The sequence below is a fragment of the Zootermopsis nevadensis genome, unplaced genomic scaffold (genome assembly GCF_977971745.1).
Source record: "Zootermopsis nevadensis isolate Lab colony 2312 unplaced genomic scaffold, Znev_1.0 Znev_ptg000006l, whole genome shotgun sequence".
Taxonomy (NCBI): Eukaryota; Metazoa; Arthropoda; class Insecta; order Blattodea; family Termopsidae; genus Zootermopsis; species Zootermopsis nevadensis.
This window is the reverse complement of record NW_028259138.1, coordinates 13006040-13029401: the sequence shown is the minus strand read 5'-3', so window position 1 is coordinate 13029401 and position 23362 is coordinate 13006040. Positions and strand designations below refer to the sequence as shown.

The following is a 23362-nucleotide window of genomic DNA, read 5'->3' as shown; positions in this document are numbered from 1 at the left end:
TTTAAAACGTGAATGCCACACAAAAGTTTGTGCACGACCCATTGCGGACTCCCCAAATGCTTGCTTTAGCATTTCATAGGTTTCCGTAGCCGTTTTGGCGAGTCTTTGGCAAGAGATTCAGGCAGAATCGCAGATGGTGCTTGACAGGCTGACAAAGAAAGATTTCCAGGGATGCTTCTAGCCTTGGCAGCGGCGCTGGGATCGTTGTGTTCACTCCCAGGGGAACTACTTCGAGGGTGATGGATGAATTTAATACCTGAGATAAGTGTACGGGTTTTTTTTTTTTTATACGCGCAGTCTGGAAACTTTCCGATCGCACCTCGTAAGTACCGAAATGATTGTAGAAAAGCAAACGTGATGGATGATGGTGAAGCCAAGTAGAGGAACAGACAATTGAGTCCGATTCTGCGTAGTCTGTGTCGTTGAGAACCCTGCGTGTGGCATGACGAGGGCCAAGTTTTATGTCAATAAGGGCTCAGAACTTCGAGACACGCTGTGAAGCTCGGTTGTTGTGTTTGACAAGAAGTTCTCTATCTTAGCGGGTTAGATGCAGCTGTAAGAAAAGTAGTCTTCCCACTAGACTATCAATATCAGTACATAATGGGGCACTATCGATGCTACAATTTATCTTGGTTCGTGTTTCGTGTTCATGCGAGACAAGAAATATTTCGCTGGCTGAACAAGATAAAAAACATAACAGATCACGCTGAGTGCCGTAGCCGAGCTAGAGTCAAGTGACTGCAATCTTGATAATCTGACTGACTCGTTTGGTAATGGACTGCGTAGTCATCTAGGAATCTGACAGCCTGACTGCCCATCTGTCTTTATTATTTGTTAAGGGAGTTAAAGGGATGCTTAATTAAAGGACAGGCTAAGCGTCTGATTGACTCGCTGAATTACTAACAAGATTGTAAGACTTGAGGTTTTCACAACGGCGAGTATGAAGATTTCCGTCTTCTGGGTTGTTGCGCTGTGTAGTCTGGTCGATGTTAACCAACGTTTCAGAGGTCATACTGCCTCCGTCATCAGGGCGACCAGACTACACAGCGCAACAACCCAGAAGACAGAAATCTTCATACTCTGATGACGGAGGCAGTATGACCTCTGAAACGTTGGTAAACATCGACCAGACTACACAGCGGAACAACCCAGAAGACATAAATCTTCATACTCTGATGACGGAGGCAGTATGACCTCTGAAACGTTGGTTAACATCGACCAGACTACACAGCGCAACAACCCAGAAGACGGAAATCTTCATACTCATCGCCCTGATGACGGAGGCAGTATGGCCTCTGAAACGTTGGTAAACATTGACCAGACTACACAGCGCAACAACCCAGAAGACAGAAATCTTCATACTCTGATGACGGAGGCAGTATGACCTCTGAAACGTTGGTTAGCATCGACCAGACTACACAGCGCAACAACCCAGAAGACAGGCATCTTCATACTCATCGCCCTGATGACGGAGGCAGTATGACCTCTGAAACGTTGGTTAACATCGACCAGACTACACAGCGCAACAACCCAGAAGACAGAAATCTTCATACTCTGATGACGGAGGCAGTATGACCTCTGAAACGTTGGTTAACATCGACCAGACTACACAGCGCAACAACCCAGAAGACGGAAATCTTCATACTCATCGCCCTGATGACGGAGGCAGTATGGCCTCTGAAACGTTGGTAAACATTGACCAGACTACACAGCGCAACAACCCAGAAGACAGAAATCTTCATACTCTGATGACGGAGGCAGTATGACCTCTGAAACGTTGGTTAGCATCGACCAGACTACACAGCGCAACAACCCAGAAGACAGGCATCTTCATACTCATCGCCCTGATGATGGAGGCAGTATGACCTCTGAAACTTTGGTTAACATTGACCAGACTACACAGCGCAACAACCCAGAAGACAGAAATCTTCATACTCTGATGATGGAGGCAGTATGACCTCTGAAACGTTGGTTAACATCGACCAGACTACACAGCGCAACAACCCAGAAGACGGAAATCTTCATACTAACAAGACTGTTAAGTGGCTAAGTAAGAGACGAGCTGATAGTGGAAGCTGGAAGCACCTCTGAAACGTCGATCTGTTTGGAATCTGGAGACAGCATGAACTGGTTAACAAAGAGTTTTAACCACCTGACTAACACTTAGCAAAGTTGCTGTAGTCCGAGAAATTTAGTAATGACTGGGTTGTGTTACCAGGATACACACTGCACGTATAATAAAATTGTTGTGTTATTGTTTATCATCAGGTGTAAATTGATACTTTTTTCCTTCATTAAATTAGGACTTTTTCTGGTTCGAAAGGGCCATACATGATAAATCATCATCCTTAATCTTTTTCAGAAATTGTATAATGCTCCAACACACAAACCTGACTATTATGTTACAGAATTGTGGTTTAAACTGGCCTATTTAAATTGTCTTTCATTGAAAGATTTTTATGTTCTATTTTCATGATCAGCACAGCGTGAACATTTCTCTGGCTCCACTCGGTTTGCTGTTCAACTTTATTACAGACGCTTCTCTAAATATTTAATCACGAGACATAAATAAAACGGGGTTTAATGCTGGTAGCCACACAAAATCAACACACCCACATAACTGCCTCCGGCACCTGGCTGGCGTGTACACTTAACCCGGATTATTTTACGATACTTTCTTGCTTCTAAATCTCATAGAATTGAAGATCACGTTTGTCTCGTGACTGAGTAACCAGCGCCTCCTGATGAAGGAGGCAGTAATGGAATCAGAAGTTCTTGAAACCGCCACCAGGGTGTGACTTTGACGATTGGAGCAGATGAAAAGTTTGAAATGAAAGAATGGGACCTTAGCACATTATGTCAGTTTAAACATCCCGTTTTCATTTCGCTTGTCTTCTGCTGTGATCGATGCAGCTGAACGTTTTAGGTATTTGCACGAAGTGGATGAAACGAACTCATAATGTCGAGATCGCGTCATACGTCTGTCCGTCCATTCTTCAAAAATACGGAAGGAGACCAAGAAATTAGGTTTCAGGGTTTTTCATAGTGCAAATTATAGAATTTAATTTAATTTTGGTTAAATTCAATGCATGTAACCCCTCCTTTACGTGAAACTTATATCTGACTTAATCGCTGGTCTAGCGGTTAGAACGCTGGCCTTGGAATCCTGGGGTCTCGGGTTCGATTCCCGGCGGTGCCCGAATTTATAACTTGTGTTGGGCAAGGCCGTGGTCTAGGCAACACGGAGTTTTCCTCCGTGGCATCCCAACAATTACTCCATTCACACACAGAAGAAGGCAATGGCAAACCACTTCTGGATCATCTGCCAAGAACGTATATGAACAGGTCCCAGTCCGAGAAGAGAAAAGGATGGAAGGATCCTGTTCATATGGACCTCTCGTCAGACAGAACACCAAATAAAATAAATACATACGTAGGGAGCACTCGTCTGATCTGGTCCTAAGGAGTAAGGCGAGAGAACTCCATTCTATTTTTCAGCTAGTGCTGCTATCTAGCGACCGAATTCCCTGCATGCACTTAGAGAACACTTGCACTCGCCCGGTGTATGTGTAAGCAAGTGTGTGTAGTTATTCCGTACGCTGTTCCAAAATATTCAATTTCTGCAAGTTCCGATGTAATGTACGATATTTTTCTCGTGGCTTCAGACGTAATGAATTCAAGAATTGCATCTTTCTACAATTTGAATTTATTGTGGAATCCGATCACGAGTTTCGAACGATACCATCAAAACAATTTTCCCCGTGATCGCCATAAACTGAACGAGGTAGAGAGAAAGAGATAGGCCACTTTACGTATAGTGCAGTTGTAGAATGGCTTGGTCCAGAAAAATCACACGACCGCAGATTTGAATGGTACATGCTAGCTAAAAGCACGGCAATGCTGTTGTTCGTGAAATCACATGTTTATCTCTTTTAGGTACAGAGTTACTTTGTCGCGAAGTTTTTGCTCTACTCTTTGTCAAAAATCAGAATATTTGGCTCATTTGTTGTACAGAGTGAGAACGTCGGTCCTCGGTAGGCAGTTGTTTTGATTTAGAATCCATCTGCGTTGTCATGGCAAATGTAGACGGGTCTAGGCTCGCCTACAGTACAGTCATTGGACACATATAAATAAAATTGTTGCCTAATCATTATTCCTTCAGGATACAAGCAGGCTTAAGACATGTAGGATATGAGGTCTTCACTGCGGTGAGTACAAAGACGGTTTTCCTCAGGATGCCCTGATGATGAAGGCAGCAAGGACCTCTGAGACGTTGGTAAACTTCTACCAGAGAACATGGCGCTACAACCCAGAAGACAGTCCGTGGTCTCTGCGTGTTTGTGCCCAACTTTCGGCTATTGAATAGGTTTTGACCGATTTTCACGAAGTTTGGTTCGCACGGGGCATGAGACGAAACCACGGACTCATGTTTTTAAAATTCTTTCACTTGGTAATATTACATACGCGGAAATGCGAACTTCTGAGGTGGGAGTGACCCTAGTGCAACCTAATAGGGTCCTAAAATTATGCATGTTAACAGATTATTGAAGACCATGCGAATTTCTTACGATAATCGTTTGTAGAGTGAAAAAAAAAGATGGCGGGAGTGCGAACATTTAATTTTGTTGTATTTTGACAGCAATAAACATTGAACCATTGAAGGTAGGCGTGTTAAATTTTATGTGCAGAAATATTATAAGCATGCCTACGAAATCGTAATTCGACGTTTATACGTTGAGGTTATAATCGATTTTTTTTACAAAGAACCTGTAAATAAATAATAATAACTTAATTACAGTAATAAAATACTGTAACATATTTAAAATTACAAGCATTAATAGAAAATGTGACCTGATTGGACCATTGACCACGATCATTTGCACAGTAGTTCAGATCGCATGACTCATAAACTATATAATGCATTGTTTAATTTTAACCGTCTAATCACAATAAAATATTTTATTAAATATTAAAATATTATTACTACAATTAACATTTAATATTTAAAAAAATTAAATATTTTAAATATTTAAAATATTAAATGTTAATTGTAGTAATAATATTTTAATATTTAATAAAATATTTTATTGTGATTATTTTAAATATTTTAAATATTTAAAATATTAAATGTTAATTGTAGTAATAATATTTTAATATTTAATAAAATATTTTATTGTGATTATTTTAAATATTTTAAATATTTAAAATATTAAATGTTAATTGTAGTAATAATATTTTAATAATTAATAAAATATTTTATTGTGATTAGACGGTTAAAATTAAACAATTATAATCATCACAATATGACGCAACATTATCATCTCATATATAATGCATTTCATTGGCAGATTATAAATTCACATTTTCCAAAAATCTAACATTAACAGCTGGTTGCGAGCGAAGCGATTTGTATGACTAGAAAAATATGCTTTATGAGTTCTGCCCAGAAATCTTGCTGTCACCCCATAACTTATTTACTGCTATAAAATATGAACAATAAATTTTGTGCCGTCGGCTGTATTAATTTACATTCTCAGCGGCAGTGAATGTGATAATAGAAATGCGAAGTGTTTACTCCATGTTGGAATACAAGCAGTTGCAATTTTACATATTCTTACGCACTTTTCAGAGCCTTTAGACTTCAGACAGCTCTGCTGTTGACATAGCAGTACAGTGCATAATGTCTCCCCCTCATATTTAATTAGGCGCTCAAGAGGTGAACATTGCTGCAAGTCGTCCTCTCATAAATCTAATATTGGGTTGGGTGGTAAGGTAAAAGACACCCTTAATGTTCCTTCCTACTTTACCCTCGTTGAGTTAAATGTAGACTGGGAATAGGTCTACACTAATTACATCTGTAAGAACGCATTGAGTTTCATATTTATGCTAGATAAAATTCTTCAAAAACGAATTTTATTAGGTACATGATAAATAAGGACACTTCTTGAAGTAAAACAAAGTCAGAGTGATCTACGGAGCTTCTTATGGACCACTCGTACGATATTTTAAATAAATTGGCAAAGTGTTATGGCAGAAGTAACCAATAATTTCTCTATTTTAATTTTTTTTTTGTGAGTGCGAAGTATTTACAAAAAAAACACGTGACTTTGTTCCAAGTCATCAAATGACAATCATCCAAGTACGATGCACATAAATGACCTCACGATCTATATTTCGATATCAAACCCTGATTAAATTTTCTCATCCTTTATTATGTGTTTATGGTTTATATATTTATCAAATCTAAAACTTCTTGACGATGGTGAAGAGTCAATTGAATAAAAATTTCCTTGGATATTATCCATCGTCTAGTAAATATAGTATATATATTTGTAATATAGTTTATATATTTGTTCACCGTTCATCTAATGGTTCTGTTGTCAAAGTGTCCTGCCCTTTCCTAAAGCTGTCTCTCCAGCCTTGCAAAATTCTTCTTGTGTATTCGAAGCCACAGCAATTTCGCCGAGAACGAGGCTGTATACGCAAGTCCATCCTGTATTAATGCGTTCCTTCCACGAAGAGCTTAACATTGATACATAATTGAGAGATTTTCCTGTCCGCCATTCTGCATATTGCATCTCCGAATCTGTCTAGTTAAGTTATTTAGCTTTTGGAGATCACGGTAAGAGTTGTGAATTGTAGTGTTCTGATTGTGGCGCCGTGCCGTGGTGTAAAATGTTCACAACGTATCAGAGCGGTTTGGTGCCTTGATCTTCCATCCTCGTGTGTCCCTGAAGTTGAACTTAATAAATTTCCTTTTAAAAAGACTCCCTTGATTCTTTAAATTTGTCTACAGCATAAAATACTCTTGGATTATACCTTTCAGTTATTTTTTGAAACAGTTTTCTGATGGATAATATTTCACCTAAACAGTAATGACACATCGACTTTAACATTCAGTAATTCTACATTATATTTTTTACTGAATGTGTTTATGGGTCTCGTATGATTTTTAGATGAAATATAATTAATTATTCGGATTTTGTCCGTCTAATCACAATTCATATTTAAAATTTACAATTAAGATAATTAAAATATCATTTTATGTTCCTCATCGAACAATCGATTTACAATTGGAACATCTTTTTACAACATGTTTCGGTTTGTATATAAACCATCTTCAGGTGTAAAAGTTAAAATTATAAACTTAAAACTTAATTACAATTTCTGATATGCAGCTTTTTGGTGATGTTCACTTCCAGATTCATTTTTATATTGGAGTGAATGTTTTTGGAGTGAATGTTTTTTGATGTTCTATATCGGCCAAAGATGAGAGTGTAGATACATCTTAATGTGTCTGGAAGTACTAACGTATCCGAACAGATGTGGTTCACTACTGATCATGTAGAACATCAAAAGACATTCACTCCAAAAACATTCACTCCAATATAAAAATGAATCTGGAAGTGAACATCACCAAAAAGATGCATATCAGAAATTGTAATTAAGTTTTAAGTTTATAATTTTAACTTTTACACCTGAAGATGGTTTATATAGAAACCGAAACATGTTGTAAAAAGATGTTCCAATTGTAAATCGATTGTTCGATGAGGAACATAAAATGATATTTTAATTATCTTAATTGTAAATTTTAAATATGAATTGTGATTAGACGGACAAATCCGAATAATTAATTAAATTTCACAATATGACGCAACTATATTATCTTATGAAATATAATATCTTTATATAGCATTAATGAGTCGATCATTTTAATAGAGACGCGTAGGTAGGAGATAAATACTTAATTATTATTTAGGTTAACGTGAGGCTTCAAAGAGTTAACACTGAAAGAAAATTACAGCATAATTATGTTTACAATGTGATATCAGGTAAATGAAGGTAATAAGCAGTGAGTTATACAAAGTTGCAAGAAATCGGTGGAAAACTTGGTCGAAATGATGACATTACTTGCTCTCTTCATTCGCGTAAAGAACTGGCCAGCGAACGAGTGCCAGAATAGAGGATCACATAAAGTTCATCGCTGGATTCCTTAATAAATGTTAAAATATTTCGGGGTTAGGAGGATGTGCGTAATTGTTTGTAACAGTTAATGCAAGGAAACATACATAAGAACAAGAGGCCATTGAAATGTGGGTGGGGAAAACTGGATAAAATGGTGTCAGGGAGAGATTGATTCTTTTAAAGCGATTTATTTTAAAAAAATAGACTAATGGGTATGTAGCATGCATTATGCTAATAAATAATTTAACATTTTAATTGTGAAAAGTCATGGAGAAACCAGCTGAGAGATCGGGAGAATTATTTGAAAGCGACACGGAGAGAAATTGTTTACCCTGCTGCAGGATAAGGGATTGTGGCGGACTTTTAATGAGCGGGGTGAAACTCTGGCTTAAGAAAAAACAACATGGCGGTTCATCATCAACTGAATACCAAGTATGGAAGACGGTGTGCCATGCAGTTTGTTAGTTAAGTTACTTAGATAGTTACGACTGCTTAATTAGTTATTTAATTAGAGAGGAGCGGTCTTGCTCTCAAGCCATTCGCCTCACCCGGCAGAGCGAAACCGCGAGCCTACTCATCACCAAGACAAGACTTTCGTGAACCCTGAAAACACGTGCCCTTCCGAATTTCACGACGAAACACTAAGAGTTTGGATTATCGAGGAGGTTGTCGTATCGATAATGACTTGCACGTTTATTCAGGGGGTAAGCAGTTGAATCCTCACCGGCTACCTTGGTGCTTTTAAAATATGCGATGACCCTCTGCTTCTAGGTCTTGGATAACATTGAAGGTAATCTTGCTATTTAGTGTACCATTTAGCTACAATTACGATTGCTGTAATTAGTCATTTGTATTTAGTTATAAACTGTGTTAATCCATGAATAATAAATGATGAATCTTCAACACGTATTTGAAGGATTGAATTTTTCTCGTCAGATTCTCTGGCCCGCCGTCGCTCCGAAATATCCCCACCGGAATCCAAGCAAAAAATAATTGTCCAAAACACCAGTGACTGAGAAGTTTCTTATTCAGAATGGGTTTTAGTTACATCAACTATTAGAATGTGTTAATGTCCGTGTCTGTACTTTGGTTGTGGAGGAGTTAAACTCGCTTTTGTAAGACCTTCTTCTCCTCTCCTCGCCACCCTTCGCCATGATCGTGTACTTAAAAGTTTATATCATATTATTAATGTGTAACATTTCGTAACCAATTTATCATTTTACGCGAAGGAGTTGCTATGGTATGTAGACCGCATGCATTCATGGTTTTGGTGTGCAAACCAGAAGGATATAAACAACTACGAAGACGTAGACGTAGGTCGAAGGATAATATTAAAATGGATCTTAGAGAAATAGGATGATTTGGTGTAGGCTGGATTCATATGGCTCGGGATAGGGACCAGTGGTGGGCTTTTGTGAACACGGTAATGAACCTTAGGGTTCCATAGATTTTTGGATAGTTCTTGATTGGCTGAGCAACTTTTGGCTTCTCAGGAAGGACTCGGCTTCATGGAGTAAGTACTATATTAGTTAATATTTTGTAGTGGAATTAATTGAGTGCATATCTTTGAGATCGTGATAGTTGAGTAATTTTAAAAATAATTTTATAAAAGTATTATGCCTTCGTAAATTTTATTCTGTGCCATACAAATAAACTACATATTTTCCTGCTAAGTAGCCGTAATTATTAATTAATGAGGTAAGATTTAGTGGGTGTGTGAGAAAATTGCCCATTATTAAAGAGGAATTTATACAAGACCTCATAAGAGGAAGAATTCTCTAAAAGGAATTATTTCGTAACCGTGAAATGGGGCTGTGAGGGGTTCAAGCGTCATCGGACGTGACGGACATTACGCGATACCACGGTCGACAGTGACCAAAGCTCAACGCACATTAGTAGTATTTTTTCTGTTGTGCTGTGCAGTCGTTACGTGGAACTAAGACATTCGGAAGAAAGGGTAAGGAAATTGGGCAAATAGTGTGATGCCTATTTGATCCTTGGCTGGGCCTGAACTACCTTTTTCTTACTTTCAGGACACCTGAAGAAATTGTTTCCATTTGATTCGCCAACTAACGTGAAAGACTCGACAAGAAAATTTCATCTTTCTGTAGTGACCATCGATGCAGACATGTTACGAAGTATGGAAGCTCGTGTTCCACGACGTTGCGGCCGTATGCCGTCGAATGCATGGTGGACACAACACTTACTGTAAGTACCGTCTTCTTAGTTACAAATTTGCTGTGTTCAAAGTCTGAGGTGTTTGTTGATCCTGACTTGCGTTGACTGTGCGTTCTTCTCATGTAGGTTATGCTATTGTTTTGTATTAACTCACTTGTTTTTGAGTTTCACGTGTAGTTTATTTGTAGTTAGTCAAACCCTCAGTCTGTCTGCCTCTGTCTATCGGCGTCGTCACTAATTTCTTAGCTGCTTTTGATCGGCGCAAATCTGATCCCGTTTGACGATTTTTTCTAGAGAATTCTTTCTTTTTAAAGTTTTACTTTTGTTTTGAGGTTTCGCCCCCATTCTCGTTGTGCTATGAAGACACAAAATATCCAAATTGTTGTTAATTTTGAAGATGTTTTTACGGAGTAGCTACGTATGTTTTATAGAAATCCGATACTTACTAAGAAGCTTGCTTTGTTAAGTCTTGGTGTTTCCAATACAAACTGAATGAATATATCGTACACCACGTATTATTATGACCCCTAGATAAGGTCAAACGTAAGATTCATATAACCTAGAGCAGTGTTACCTTTATGGCGTAATACTTGGCACAGAGAAACTTCTATGCGCGGAGACATATTATAGAATGGTGAGTCACGAATTGAGGTATCCGTAGGAAGCTTTATCAATATTATACGATGGGTTGTTTTCTTTTGACAAGGATAGTGAAGAAAAATTGACTAGAGTCGCCTTACGAACGGCGAGCCGATATCGGAGCCCGGAACGTCCCAAAGCAGGGGTTCTGACCTCTACGTTGCAAGTAGGGTTAAAGCCACAAGGCGCACTAGGAATGCCGTAGGACCTCGGAATAATTAATCAGGGTGACCTTTACTGCTTTTGCTGGAGAATGCGGACAGCAAAAATGTTGCTGGTCGCATGACTTCACAAGGGAAGCATTCCAGTAATTTGACATCGGATGCTTCCCAAAATTGTATCCACGGGCAGCGTTTCCTCTCCCCCCCCCCCCCCCAGTGGCTACTGTCATCCCCGCCGATCTTTGTGACGCCACTGCATTCCTTGGCAACTGAGAATACGATGCGACTTAAGATCGTAATTTAGAGGGTTGTAGCTTATTAACATCGGATGTTGCAGGATTAATAATAAACTTGGGTCGTCTGTCCTGTCGGTAGTACACCGAATGTAAGAGATTGGTTTTATCTTCAAAAAAAATTCAACACTTTCTATGTAGTGATGCGATGGATATAAGAATGCATACGGGACATTTATGGGTGGATTTTTACAAAGCTGTCAATTTGAGTATCATTTATCAGCCTTTTTTAAAGGAATTTGAAAGCAGTTTTAAAAAAATGTCGCGCTAGCAGCGAGGACTTGTTCAATGGCGTTTATTTATATCATCTGTTTCATTGTTTAATTTCTTGATGTTTTAATAGTGATTTGTATTTGTTACGTGTGTGTGTGTACTAATTTGGTCCTTGGCTACCACGTGGTTCACCGGTGGGTCACACGTGTAGGTATTTAAGTTCTGTGAGAGCCGCCAGTAGGTCACACGACTGTGTAAGTAGAGACTCGGCCTTCGTGGAGTGAAATAATGTTTTTGTAACCCCACACAGCTGATACAGGAAAAGGAACGTGACACAGAAGTGTTACACGATTTATACGATACAGGCGTCGGTCACTGTATAAATTTTTGTCCGGATAATATCACCCGAAAGCCAATGTGTCAATTTTAACCATTCTGTATCTCTCGAAGACACAAACATCCTGGAAGAATTTACTGTTCTCCTGTCACGTGTTCCGTGTCTAGATCATCATCTGTAGTCATCGAAGTTCCACACTCGTACAAAACGTCACGTTTATGAGTTACGTCGTTGCCAGGATGGAGGAGCCACTAGTCATTCCCCCCCGCCCTCCCCCCGTGTCTCTTATTTTTCTTAAAACCGAATCACAGAATCGCCCTGACAGAATGATTCGAAGTTCGAACCTCAGTAAGGTACCCGCTGTGAACTGTATCTTATTTTTCTTGTTAAATTGTATCGATATATCTCGATAGAACCGCGGCCGCTGAAGAGCCAATATCACGAGTGGTTATGGTGTAATCGTGGAATGATATTGAAACGGAAAAGCCGAAGGCCACGACGCCGCTTTGCCCACCGCAAATCCCACATGTACTGACCCTGGAGCGAACCCAGATCTCCGCGGTGAGAAGCCGACGACATATCTGATGTACTGACACGGCCTTGAATTAGGCATGTCCGATCGAAATGTGTGACCTTGACATTTGATCGCACGTGTTGTGCTGGGATCTTCCAGTAGGAGGAACGTTTGTCTCGCATTCATATCGATCATACGCGTAAATCGATATTGGAACGATGAGTGGAACTTGAGACACGAGGACGTAGATTGAGCAGCAAAGTTCTCGGATTTTGACAGGTCATCAGAGAGACCTAATCGCGCGATAGATTTCACCGACACTTAACGCATATCTTAATCATGAGTGAGGAAAATTTAACGCTGAACTGAAAGCATTTACGTCATTCTGTACCATCAAATATGCCATAATATTTCTTGGCATCCGCTGAATAAAAGCATAAAGATTAGAATTAAAAATGTACGATTTTATATGTTGCTTTGTATGGTTATAAAACTTTATGTTTAATATTAATTAAATAACTGAAATTGAAGATTTTTGAGAACATGGACTTGATCAACTTTGGGCTATTATATCAGAAATTACCTGAAGTGACTGAGAACGTTTGTCAGGACAGGAGATTCAAAGTTCGTGACAATATATAAAATATGTACTTGTTCAATTTTATCAGTCTAATCACAATAAAATATTATTATTAAATATTAAAATATTAAAATATTACATTTAACATTTAAATATTTAAAATATATTAAAATAAAATAAAATAATTCTAATGTAAATCGAACATTTCGATATAGAACATCTTTTTAATATATTTTAAATATTTAAATGTTAATTGTAATATTTTAATATTTAATATTTTATTGTGATTAGAACTGATAAAATTGAACAAGTATATATTCAACACAGTATGACGCAACATTATCATCACATAAAATATGAGTGACTACCAGTCAGCGGCGACGTTTCGGTGACCTATATAAGCCATCTAGACAAATCGTCGCATTTTAGAAGATTAGTGTTAATATTTTATATGAAATTCACTGCCGTGCTGGATATGGATCCAGTCACATTCTACGTCGACTGAATATTAAAATATAATCACAGTAAGATTGAAAATAAAAGCGAGAAAGAGGAAAAAGTTCATAATTCTCTCCACATCGCAGGAGATATGCTCCAGTTTCCGCGTAACCTAACCTGTCTCTCGATTCTTTTATCTGTCCGAAGATATTATTTATATTTTACGAGGTACCGTCTGCAGGAGAAGCCGGGGTTGCAAGCTGCACGGACCGAGAAAGGGAATTAAATAAACAATAGGGTTCATGAAATATAAATATTGTAATAAATTTCAAAAGAAGAAGATGAAACTAGATCTATTTTCCTCCCTTCCTTGCGATTTCATTTATTTCGCGCCCTATTTTCATTTCCAGTTGCCGTCCTACCTTGTATTCGACCCCCAAAAGAATGAATTTTCAGCTTCGCGCTGTAGTATTTGGGGCACGGTATGGGGGTCACTTAGCTCAGTACAAGACAGACATAAATCCTGGGAGTTTTAACAAAATAAAATGAAACGTATTTTCGGGATATGTGTGTTGTGAGAACAACTTTTGGGAGAAATATTTTGTTGTCTGGAACATCACTCACTATTATTATTCGTTTGTTTTCTTTTGTGTTGGCGAAAATTCGTGGTATAAATTACGGTACTGAAGACGAATTATGACGACGACGAGATAACGAGGCGTACTTTATTTTAGGACAATAAATGTCGATAATGTAAGTGAGATTCACTGAAAAAATATTACGTATTTCAAAGTAATGTTAATCAGAATAAATGTAATTTGATAATTCGTTTAATATTTTACAGTTACGTCGTAATATTTTCAGTGTATGGTACCGATTAGCCTTTCTGAATTGAAGGGAACATCTGAACAAACGCAGACATGATGAATTATTTCTAGAAATTCTTGTCTGAAATATTCTTACATACACTCCCTCTCCGAAATATAACTAACTTACCAACCCATGAACAATCTGATTAACTAATCAAGTACCAGTAACCCCAAAACAGATTAATTCCATGGTAAAGTTGCAGTGAGTATTTAATCAGCACGAAAAGACATTGTTTCATTAATTAATAAAAACCCACAAACTAATTACCGTCTTCACAAAACTACGTAATGGACCCTATTATTATTATTATTATTATTATTATTATTATTATTATTATTATTATTCAGTGTTCTGTCTTACGACAGGTCCATTGCTCTGCCCAAAAAGAGCTCTCCAGTTTTCCCTATTCTCAGCTTCTCGTTTTAATTCCTGAAACTTCATCTAGTTAAACTCAGCTACACGTTATGACCTTTAACCCAGTCTTGCACTGTACGTCCTTGTCCAGACACTTTTAGGTGTCGAGATTACATGCGTAAATATCTTATGTAGCAATCCAGCAGTCCTAGAAACAGAATCCTTTTCAATCTCCTATCCTTCACTCACAGTGAAAGCAAGCTGTCTCTTTCTACACAGTGTATTCTTTCTAGCCCCGTACTTCTGTAAGCGGAGATCGTCAAATAGTCTTTTTCCTATGGGACACGCGTCTTACGAATATACAGACTGTTTATGAATGACGTAGGAAACTCAAGGTGTCTGAGAACTATGTACAAAGGAGAAAATTGGGCCCTTAGAAGCAGGAGCTAATGGGATGATAAACACCGGGCTACGTAACTAGTAAGTTCATAAAATCTAGTACTAGTCTGTTCTTCTTATGATTAAACCGAGAATGATACCATAGACGAGATATTCTGGTCGGAACGCGAGGGGAAGAGGCTGCTAGTGAGATCTAGTCTTAGATGGAATTTTTCAGATCCTGTTTTCTGCAATTATTATGAAGATACTTTATTTTACGTGAAAGCAGGTACTATCGTAGCAGCTCAGAAGTCGGGTTGATCTCGGTAATACGACGTTGCGGTCAAGAAATTGTTGTCCTGTTTCATATTCGGAAAGTCACGGGTGTGAGTTTAGACCCAGAGTAAGGATATTCACCGAATGAATGGTAAAATCGAACTTTGTCAGTTCTCTTACAGAAAGCTCCTTTCTAAGAACTAATCTGTGTTAAAGGATTTAAAGTTTTCACGGCGGTGAATTTGAAGATGGCTGTCTTCTGGGTTTTAGTGCCTTGAGTCATCGCCCTGATGATGGAGGAAGTAAGGATCTCTGAAACGTCGGTAAACTTCTAACAGACTACACGGCGCTACAACCCAGAAGACAGCCATCTTCTAATTTGTGTTTCCAATGTATGTTTATGTTGAATATTTGACTAATTACTTAAGTAGTTGGAGCCGGGATAGCTCAGTCAGTATAGTGACTAGCTACGGGCTGGACGACCGGGGTTCGATCCCCGACGGGGGCAGAGGATTTTTCCTCTAGCCTCTGCGTCCAGACCGGCTCTGGGGCCCACCCAGCCTCCTCTACAATGGGTACCGGGGTCCTTTCCCGGGGGTAAAGCCGGCCGGGGCGTGATGCTGACCACTCACCCCCATCTAGTGCCGAGGTCAAGGAAGAGAGGAGCTATACCTCCTCTCACCCCAAACGCCTACATGGCGTATAGTGGGACAAACTTTACTTTACTTTACTTAAGTAGTTGACTGAAAGAAATTACTCGATGAAATTCTTGAGAAGTTCAGCTGGTCAAAGATTTCCCGGTATATTACGGAATTCAAACATTCAATACCGTTCGTAAGAGCTCGACACTAGTAGTTTTTTTTAAAGCTTGTCCTGGAAATGACTTCTAGTCGTAGTTCTGGGTGAACTCACTGTAAACATACGACAGTCTCGCGATTGTATGTGTTGAATAAGGCGAGTGTGATATGGATACAAGTCTCCGATATTGACAAGCTGATATTCGAGAAACATCAAAGTGTGAATAAATTCTTCTAGTACCCTGGTGTGAACTGCGTTCAGCCATGACGACAATACGGTCTTCATCTTGTCTGCTAGGAATCTGTGATGAAAATGTGGGAGGAAACGCGAGATTCTCCCGCAGATGTCTCTGTGAACTGCCGTCATGAAAGATGGTTTATGAGGAACTCTCCGGTTTGGGCACTTCGATATTCTTGCAATTGCTTGTTGGCTTTTCCAGTGCAGAAACCATAAATGAAGTAGATGTCATTTTTCGCGGTAGGCTTAGAAGAGTTATGATTCTCCGCTATGTCTTGAATGCAGAAAGCATTGCCACTTTCATAGAACGCTCAGAGAAGCTTCTCTGACCGGGCTGTGGTCCACCCTTCTCACATTGTTTCCCATGTCCTCACCAGATCCTCAACTTCGTCCCCACTAATGCGACCTAGGTTTAAATCCGAATATTTACACGCCTCAAAACCAATTCCTGGTGATCTCCCCGGTTATGGAGCAGCAAACACCTCTGAAACGTCGGTAAACTTAAGGCCAGACTACATGGCGCAACAACCCAGAAGACTGTTGCCTTCATTCAACCAGAACCCGAAATATCACATTTATTTGTTACGTCATAAGTTGATTTATGATCTCATTCAATTCAGGAAATTCCTCGCGGGATATTCTGGTTAGGCCTAGGAGTTAATCAGTCTTTTAGCTGTAATTAATACAAATCTCGCACGAAATCTTATCCTCGCCTTTAAAAAACCGTGATGAAGCGTAACATGTGAGGTTATGTTCGTAATCTGAGCGGTACCACGTCTCCTCCGTCCATTCTTACTTCCGGTAACTTGAAGTATTTTCTTCAAGGATAAACAAATGACATCAGCACTAAGAATTAGTAGTGATTCGTCTTGTTTCTGGAAGCTGACTAATAATGTAGCATTGTTTATGTATTTAGCAAGAGGAATGTTGAGGTACGCGTTGCAGCTGCTCCCAACAGGAGACAAGACAAAGTCTGACATTGCCCTCTGCTAGCAAAACTGCCTAACTATCAGGCTGCAACCCTTCCCACAGTTCCGGGGGTCTGTAACACGTGCAAGATTTCCTGCTGCAGTGATGAAGCTTCCTTGTTGGCTTAATCTTTTATCTTAATTTTTATCTCATTCTTACGTTTGATTTCTTTATTTCCGATTCTTAATTTTGGATGTAGAATTTCAGTTACATCAGTTATATGGCTGCGCTGATAAGACTATTGTTTTGTAAATAGTTCATAATAGCATTTCCTTCACATAATGTTATAACATATTTTTACTTCTGTCAGAAAGTATCCAGGGACCTAACCCAACCCAACCCACACCACCTAACCTACGACCACTTTAGGACTTGTCCAGGACCATTCCAGGACCCCTGGACCATTCCACTAAATCTCCAGAACACCCTGGGATCTCTCCAGGACCTCTCCTTGATCTCTCCAGATCTTCTACAGTACCTCGCCAGGACCGCCCAAGGACCTGTTTAGGATCTTTCCCGGACCAATCCAAGACCTCCCGAGGACCTCCTCATGACGTTTCAGGGATGATTGCTGCCTGTATCATCAGGGCGAACCATCTTCATAATTGACACCGTTAAAAACCGAGAAATTGCGAAGTAGTGATATTTTCTATATACCGAATACGGTCATTATACCGGCGTGACTCTGTAACCCGAACCTCGTTTGTGACAAATGCATGTAACATATGGAGAAGAATTTCTCAGATAGTAACAGGCTTTAAAATGAAGATCCCTGTCGTTGCATCTGCGTGAAAACGTCGTTTAAGAAACACTGTTAAGTTTCAGAGTACATAGAAACTTCGCTAATGGACTGTTTACGTTTTATTCACACTCCATTTGATGAATCAGCAGGAACATTTGAATTGGCTTGTGGAAATCACTACACGACCTCATCAGTAAATATCATCAGTGTCTGAAGACGATGGGGTCTGGAGAAAACTGCATAATGATGAGCTTAAAAATCTGTACTCCTCCCCCAGTATTGTGAGGGTGATTAAGTCGAGAAGAATGAGATGGGCCGGGCATGTAGCGCGCATGGATGGGGCAATAGGTATTGGTTGGGGAAGCCTGTGGGGAAGAGACCCCTGGGGAGACCTAGACGTAGATGGGAGGATAATGTCAGGCGGGATCTATGGGAGATAGGAGTTGAAGGAGACTGGATTTTGTTGGCCCAGGACAGGGTCCGGTGGAGGGCTTTGGTTAATTCGGTGATGAACCTTCGGGTTCGGTAAGCCATCTTTTGTTAGTTAGTTTTATTAAACATGGGGCTATGTCTTGTTCATATGCTGCTGTTATTCACAACTGCAGTTGTTATGAGATGCCTGGGCAGTTTATGGGATCTGATCTGATGGGCTATTTCGGCAGGAAGCTAACAAACGAATCGTTAGTTCCTGAAACAACAAACACATTCCTTCGTCCCACCAAAAACAGCTTTCTTTCTGGTACATGGCAACGCCCACATTTCATTCCCATACCGGACGTGCGTTTTCCTTGGTTTTCCTCGGATTTCCAGGTGGATGTTGTGCTTTAGACAGACAACGCCCGCCTTCTCAATTCGTCATGCTGTCGTTGTAACATCTGACACCGCGTTTTCTACGCAGTTAGTAAGGCCTCGTTAAATAAACGTCACAGTGACAGCTGCTTTTGACAGTACAGTCAGTGACGGTTCAGGGAGCCTGGTCTTTGGCGGAAGGGTTTTCTAATAATGAATCACTTTGCTTCGTGTGTAGGATTCAGGACTCAAACTCACATTTACGAAGTTACACATGCGACCCTCACTCGGGATATTTTGTCCAACATTTATGTCAGCAGCAAAAGAAAACAGCTGAAATTTGGTGTCTACTAATTTTGAACAAGTAGAAAAGCAGTGTTTGTTAATAAGGTAATGTAAGTAAACGTACTCCATATTTCAGATACTGTAATCTTTGAAGATTTCTGTCTTCTGGGTTGTTGCGCTGTGTAGTCTGGTCGATGTTTACCAACGTTTCAGAGGTCATACTGCCTCCGTCATCAGAGTATGAAGATTTCTGTCTTCTAGGTTGTTGCGCTGTGTAGTCTGGTCGATGTTTACCAACGTTTCAGAGGTCATACTGCCTCCATCATCAGGGCGATGAGTATGAAGATTTCTGTCTTCTGGGTTGTTGCGCTGTGTAGTCTGGTCGATGTTAACCAACGTTTCAGAGGTCATACTGCCTCCGTCATCAGAGTATGAAGATTTCTGTCTTCTGGGTTGTTGCGCTGTGTAGTCTGGTCGATGTTTATCAACGTTTCAGAGGTCATACTGCCTCCGTCATCAGAGTATGAAGATTTCTGTCTTCTGGGTTGTTGCGCTGTGTAGTCTGGTCGATGTTTACCAACGTTTCAGAGGTCATACTGCCTCCGTCATCAGAGTATGAAGATTTCTGTCTTCTGGGTTGTTGCGCTGTGTAGTCTGGTCGATGTTTACCAACGTTTCAGAGGTCATACTGCCTCCGTCATCAGAGTATGAAGATTTCTGTCTTCTAGGTTGTTGCGCTGTGTAGTCTGGTCGATGTTTACCAACGTTTCAGAGGTCATACTGCCTCCATCATCAGGGCGATGAGTATGAAGATTTCTGTCTTCTGGGTTGTTGCGCTGTGTAGTCTGGTCGATGTTAACCAACGTTTCAGAGGTCATACTGCTTCCGTCATCAGAGTATGAAGATTTCTGTCTTCTGGGTTGTTGCGCTGTGTAGTCTGGTCGATGTTTATCAACGTTTCAGAGGTCATACTGCCTCCGTCATCAGAGTATGAAGATTTCTGTCTTCTGGGTTGTTGCGCTGTGTAGTCTGGTCGATGTTTACCAACGTTTCAGAGGTCATACTGCCTCCGTCATCAGAGTATGAAGATTTCTGTCTTCTGGGTTGTTGCGCTGTGTAGTCTGGTCGATGTTTACCAACGTTTCAGAGGTCATACTGCCTCCGTCATCAGAGTATGAAGATTTCTGTCTTCTGGGTTGTTGCGCTGTGTAGTCTGGTCGATGTTTACCAACGTTTCAGAGGTCATACTGCCTCCGTCATCAGGGCGATATTCAGTATGACCTCTGAAACGTTGGTAAACATCGACCAGACTACACAGAGCAACAACCCAGAAGACGGAAATCTTCATACTCACCGCTGTGAGAACCTCAAGTCTTACACTGTAATCTTTTATTGAGAAAAAGTTCTCAGTGACCCACGTATCGAACTACCTATAGAATGTGATGAGGGAGAAAACATGGGGGACTCGTTTAACGTTTTGGAAGGAGAAGTAAGTAACTTAATGGAGCACAGTTCTACTTGAGAAGCTGATAGTACCTGTTTTCAGCTAGTCAAGAAATTTCCTGTTATTTCTGGAACTTGAATATTCATTTTCGTGGTCACAGGAGCACGCAACCGGTCCCTGTCCTTAGTCTCATAAATATACTTTACGTGTTTGCATCCTCTTTATACAGGATCTATATTAATATGATCGTTCCATCTTTACCTAGTTCTTCCGAGTTGTTTCTTACTTTCAGGCTTTCGAACAAAATTTTGTACTCTATTTCATCTCTCCTGTGCGTGTTGAATACCCCGCCCACCGCGGCCATCTTAAATGTCTCGGTATTTGTGCGAAAACATCAAGCAACCCACTTAGCCGGGTCACTCGGTAAACTTTCTCGCATTTGAACCAAGCACCACTGCACCAACCTGGCCTTATTTCCTTGCGAGTTCATGGCTAATTCGATGTGGGGATTGTGTACCAAAGAGCAGATAAATGTGGACACAAAACACCGCCATGTTACGAGATTAATTCCCGCCATGACCAGAATATCCGACGACTAAATACAGAAATGCAGTAGCAGTAGATTAGGCAGTGCGACGTTTCTGATTTGTGGATCCGAAAGGAGTGCGGGGGTTGGTGTAGGAACCAGTGTCCATAAAAGCTCTCTACTAAATTAACAGTGTAAGGCACGGCGAGTTGATGGCTAGGCCTCTGCGTCGGAATGTGGTTTGAGAACATCGCGTCTCGCAAGATATAGACTGCCATTGTTACTGTCTGTCTGTCTTTGTGGTGTGGAGGGGGGGGAGGGGAGATAACACAGATTTCAGTTCAAAGCCCAGCCTACTGAAACGTTTAACTTGAAGTGTTCAATTTTTCACGCCTTAATAATCTGAAATAAATAATTTATTTAGGAGTGTTGTTTTTTCCTAATAATAACTATGTATTTGACAGTATTTCAGTGTTTCTTGTTTGCGTCTTATTTATTTATTTAACGGTATATATTTATTTCGATATATGACAGGAATGAAAAATGTATATGCTTCACCAGCTAGGAATATTATTAGTGCGATCAAATAAAAGAGGATTTGATTGGAAGAACGTGTAGCATAAATCAGCTAGATGAAATATTTATACAAAATTTTAATCGAAACCTCTTAAGGGTATAAACTATTTTGGTTATGTAAGCATAGATTAGATGTTTTCTAAAAATTAGTCTTCAAAGAATAAGGTACGACTGCACCCAAACAAGGTCACGTTACTGTCCAGAGGCGAATTTATTTGAAAATTATATATATATATGTGTATTCGGCTTTATAAAAGGTGGGAGATTTCTTGATAAAACCATTATTTATATTTCCTTAATAACGAAAGCTACGAGACTTTAACACGTAAACACGTATTTTGCCGCGTTATATAGAAGTACGTGTTTTTATATTAAGCCATGGACGTGGTATTTCTATGAATTGTTTCTACAAAGCAGCATATAAAAATTAAAATTAACCACTGCTGTGTAACAATACAATTAAATTACATATCTTTGATTAATTAAAGAACACAACAGAGTTTAATGTAGTGCAGTCTCAAAAACGATGTTCTGTTGTTGCGTTGTGTTTGTTTGTGTACAAATACACGTACAAAGAAGACCACGGATGAATGATCACCAGCGAGCAATTGTCTATTACGTGGATAAAGGTGGCACGTGAAAGTCTATAGGCCTATAGTCTTGCCAAGGCATTGAACGTTGCTAGAAGAAACAGAATAATATTTCTATGACTTTGTACTGAATTTTAAGTTACAAATGAATGGTTATTGTAAATCTTGAAGGTTGGATAACTCGACTGGCCATAGGCAAGTACATTTGGCTGAAATGAACGGAATAAAATTGTGTCTTGATTAACCTTACATTCACAAATGACTTCCTCAGACTTGGTTCTGATTACGTCAAACATGAGTTAAGGAAGATCTAAGCGCGGAATTATTTTATCTGCGCCTGAGTACAACAGGTGGAATGTGCAAGTCCAACATCCGCCCATTCATAATCCAGACTAACGACAAAAGTCACTTACACTTTAAACCCGGGAATGGATCTCGGATGCGACTACGGAAGGAGGTTGGGTAGGTTGCATATCCGGCCGGGACGCGGTAGTTGGCAGAAACTCTCCTGCGTTACCTGGAATACGACCGACATCCACCTCAGAGTCTACAAGTCGCTTTTCTGACATCTAAATGTCATCATGTGTGCGCCTTTGTATGATTTTGGGCATAAATCTGTTACCAGGTGTGTACAGTAGGGTAATGACAGGAGAGGAATTTCGCATTGAAGACGCCCAGTGCGAAGTTGATGTCTTGTCCGATCGCGTCGCTGATGAAGCAACGCGGTCGCTCCAGTGCAGGTAATTGTCAACTCTCCCTCAATAATAAATGATCTCGGCAACCCCTGCACTCCTGCCACCAATTAATTATTCCGCCGTCCTCTTGTCCGTGCAGAACTCGTTAACATGGCTTCTTTCATCCCTTGTAAAGTATGTAATTAATTTTTGATATGCTATTGAATTTTGATTTGTTTTCTGAGTCTTCCCACTGAAACTATCGAACTAACGAATTTATATATTTTCATGACGTATTTTTTATTGAATCTTAACTTTTATGGGCTTGAAACATGTCTGTCACCATGAGTGAATGACACAGGTTAAGAATGTTTCAGAACTGACTGTCGATGAAATTTAATGTCTGAAATTTAATGAAATGGAGAGAATAAAATGAATAATTAAGAGTTTCTTAAGTGTGTCACTTACTATTGAAAAACGACATGGAACACGTACACAATTTTGGCTAGAAAATCTCAAAACGAAAACGCCAGGAG

At 39.6% G+C, this 23362-nt stretch overlaps 2 protein-coding genes across 3 annotated transcripts in view; one reads left to right on the top strand and one right to left on the bottom strand.

Moving 5' to 3' along the window:
• Positions 1-23362, top strand: part of LOC110837456 (uncharacterized) — a 516015-nt gene that overhangs the window by 258900 nt on the left and 233753 nt on the right. The window contains exon 3 of one of the 2 annotated variants that reach the window (XM_087343744.1): positions 9999-10173. In XM_087343744.1, coding sequence (XP_087199870.1) covers positions 10153-10173 — 21 coding nt within the window. In that variant the 5' untranslated portion in view covers positions 9999-10152. Of the gene's footprint in view, positions 1-9998; positions 10174-23362 lie in introns of those variants that run through there. The other variant, XM_087343743.1, reaches the window with a different exon arrangement.
• Positions 1-23362, bottom strand: part of CARPA (Carbonic anhydrase-related protein A) — a 279269-nt gene that overhangs the window by 160286 nt on the left and 95621 nt on the right. The gene's annotated exons all lie outside the window — the stretch shown is intronic.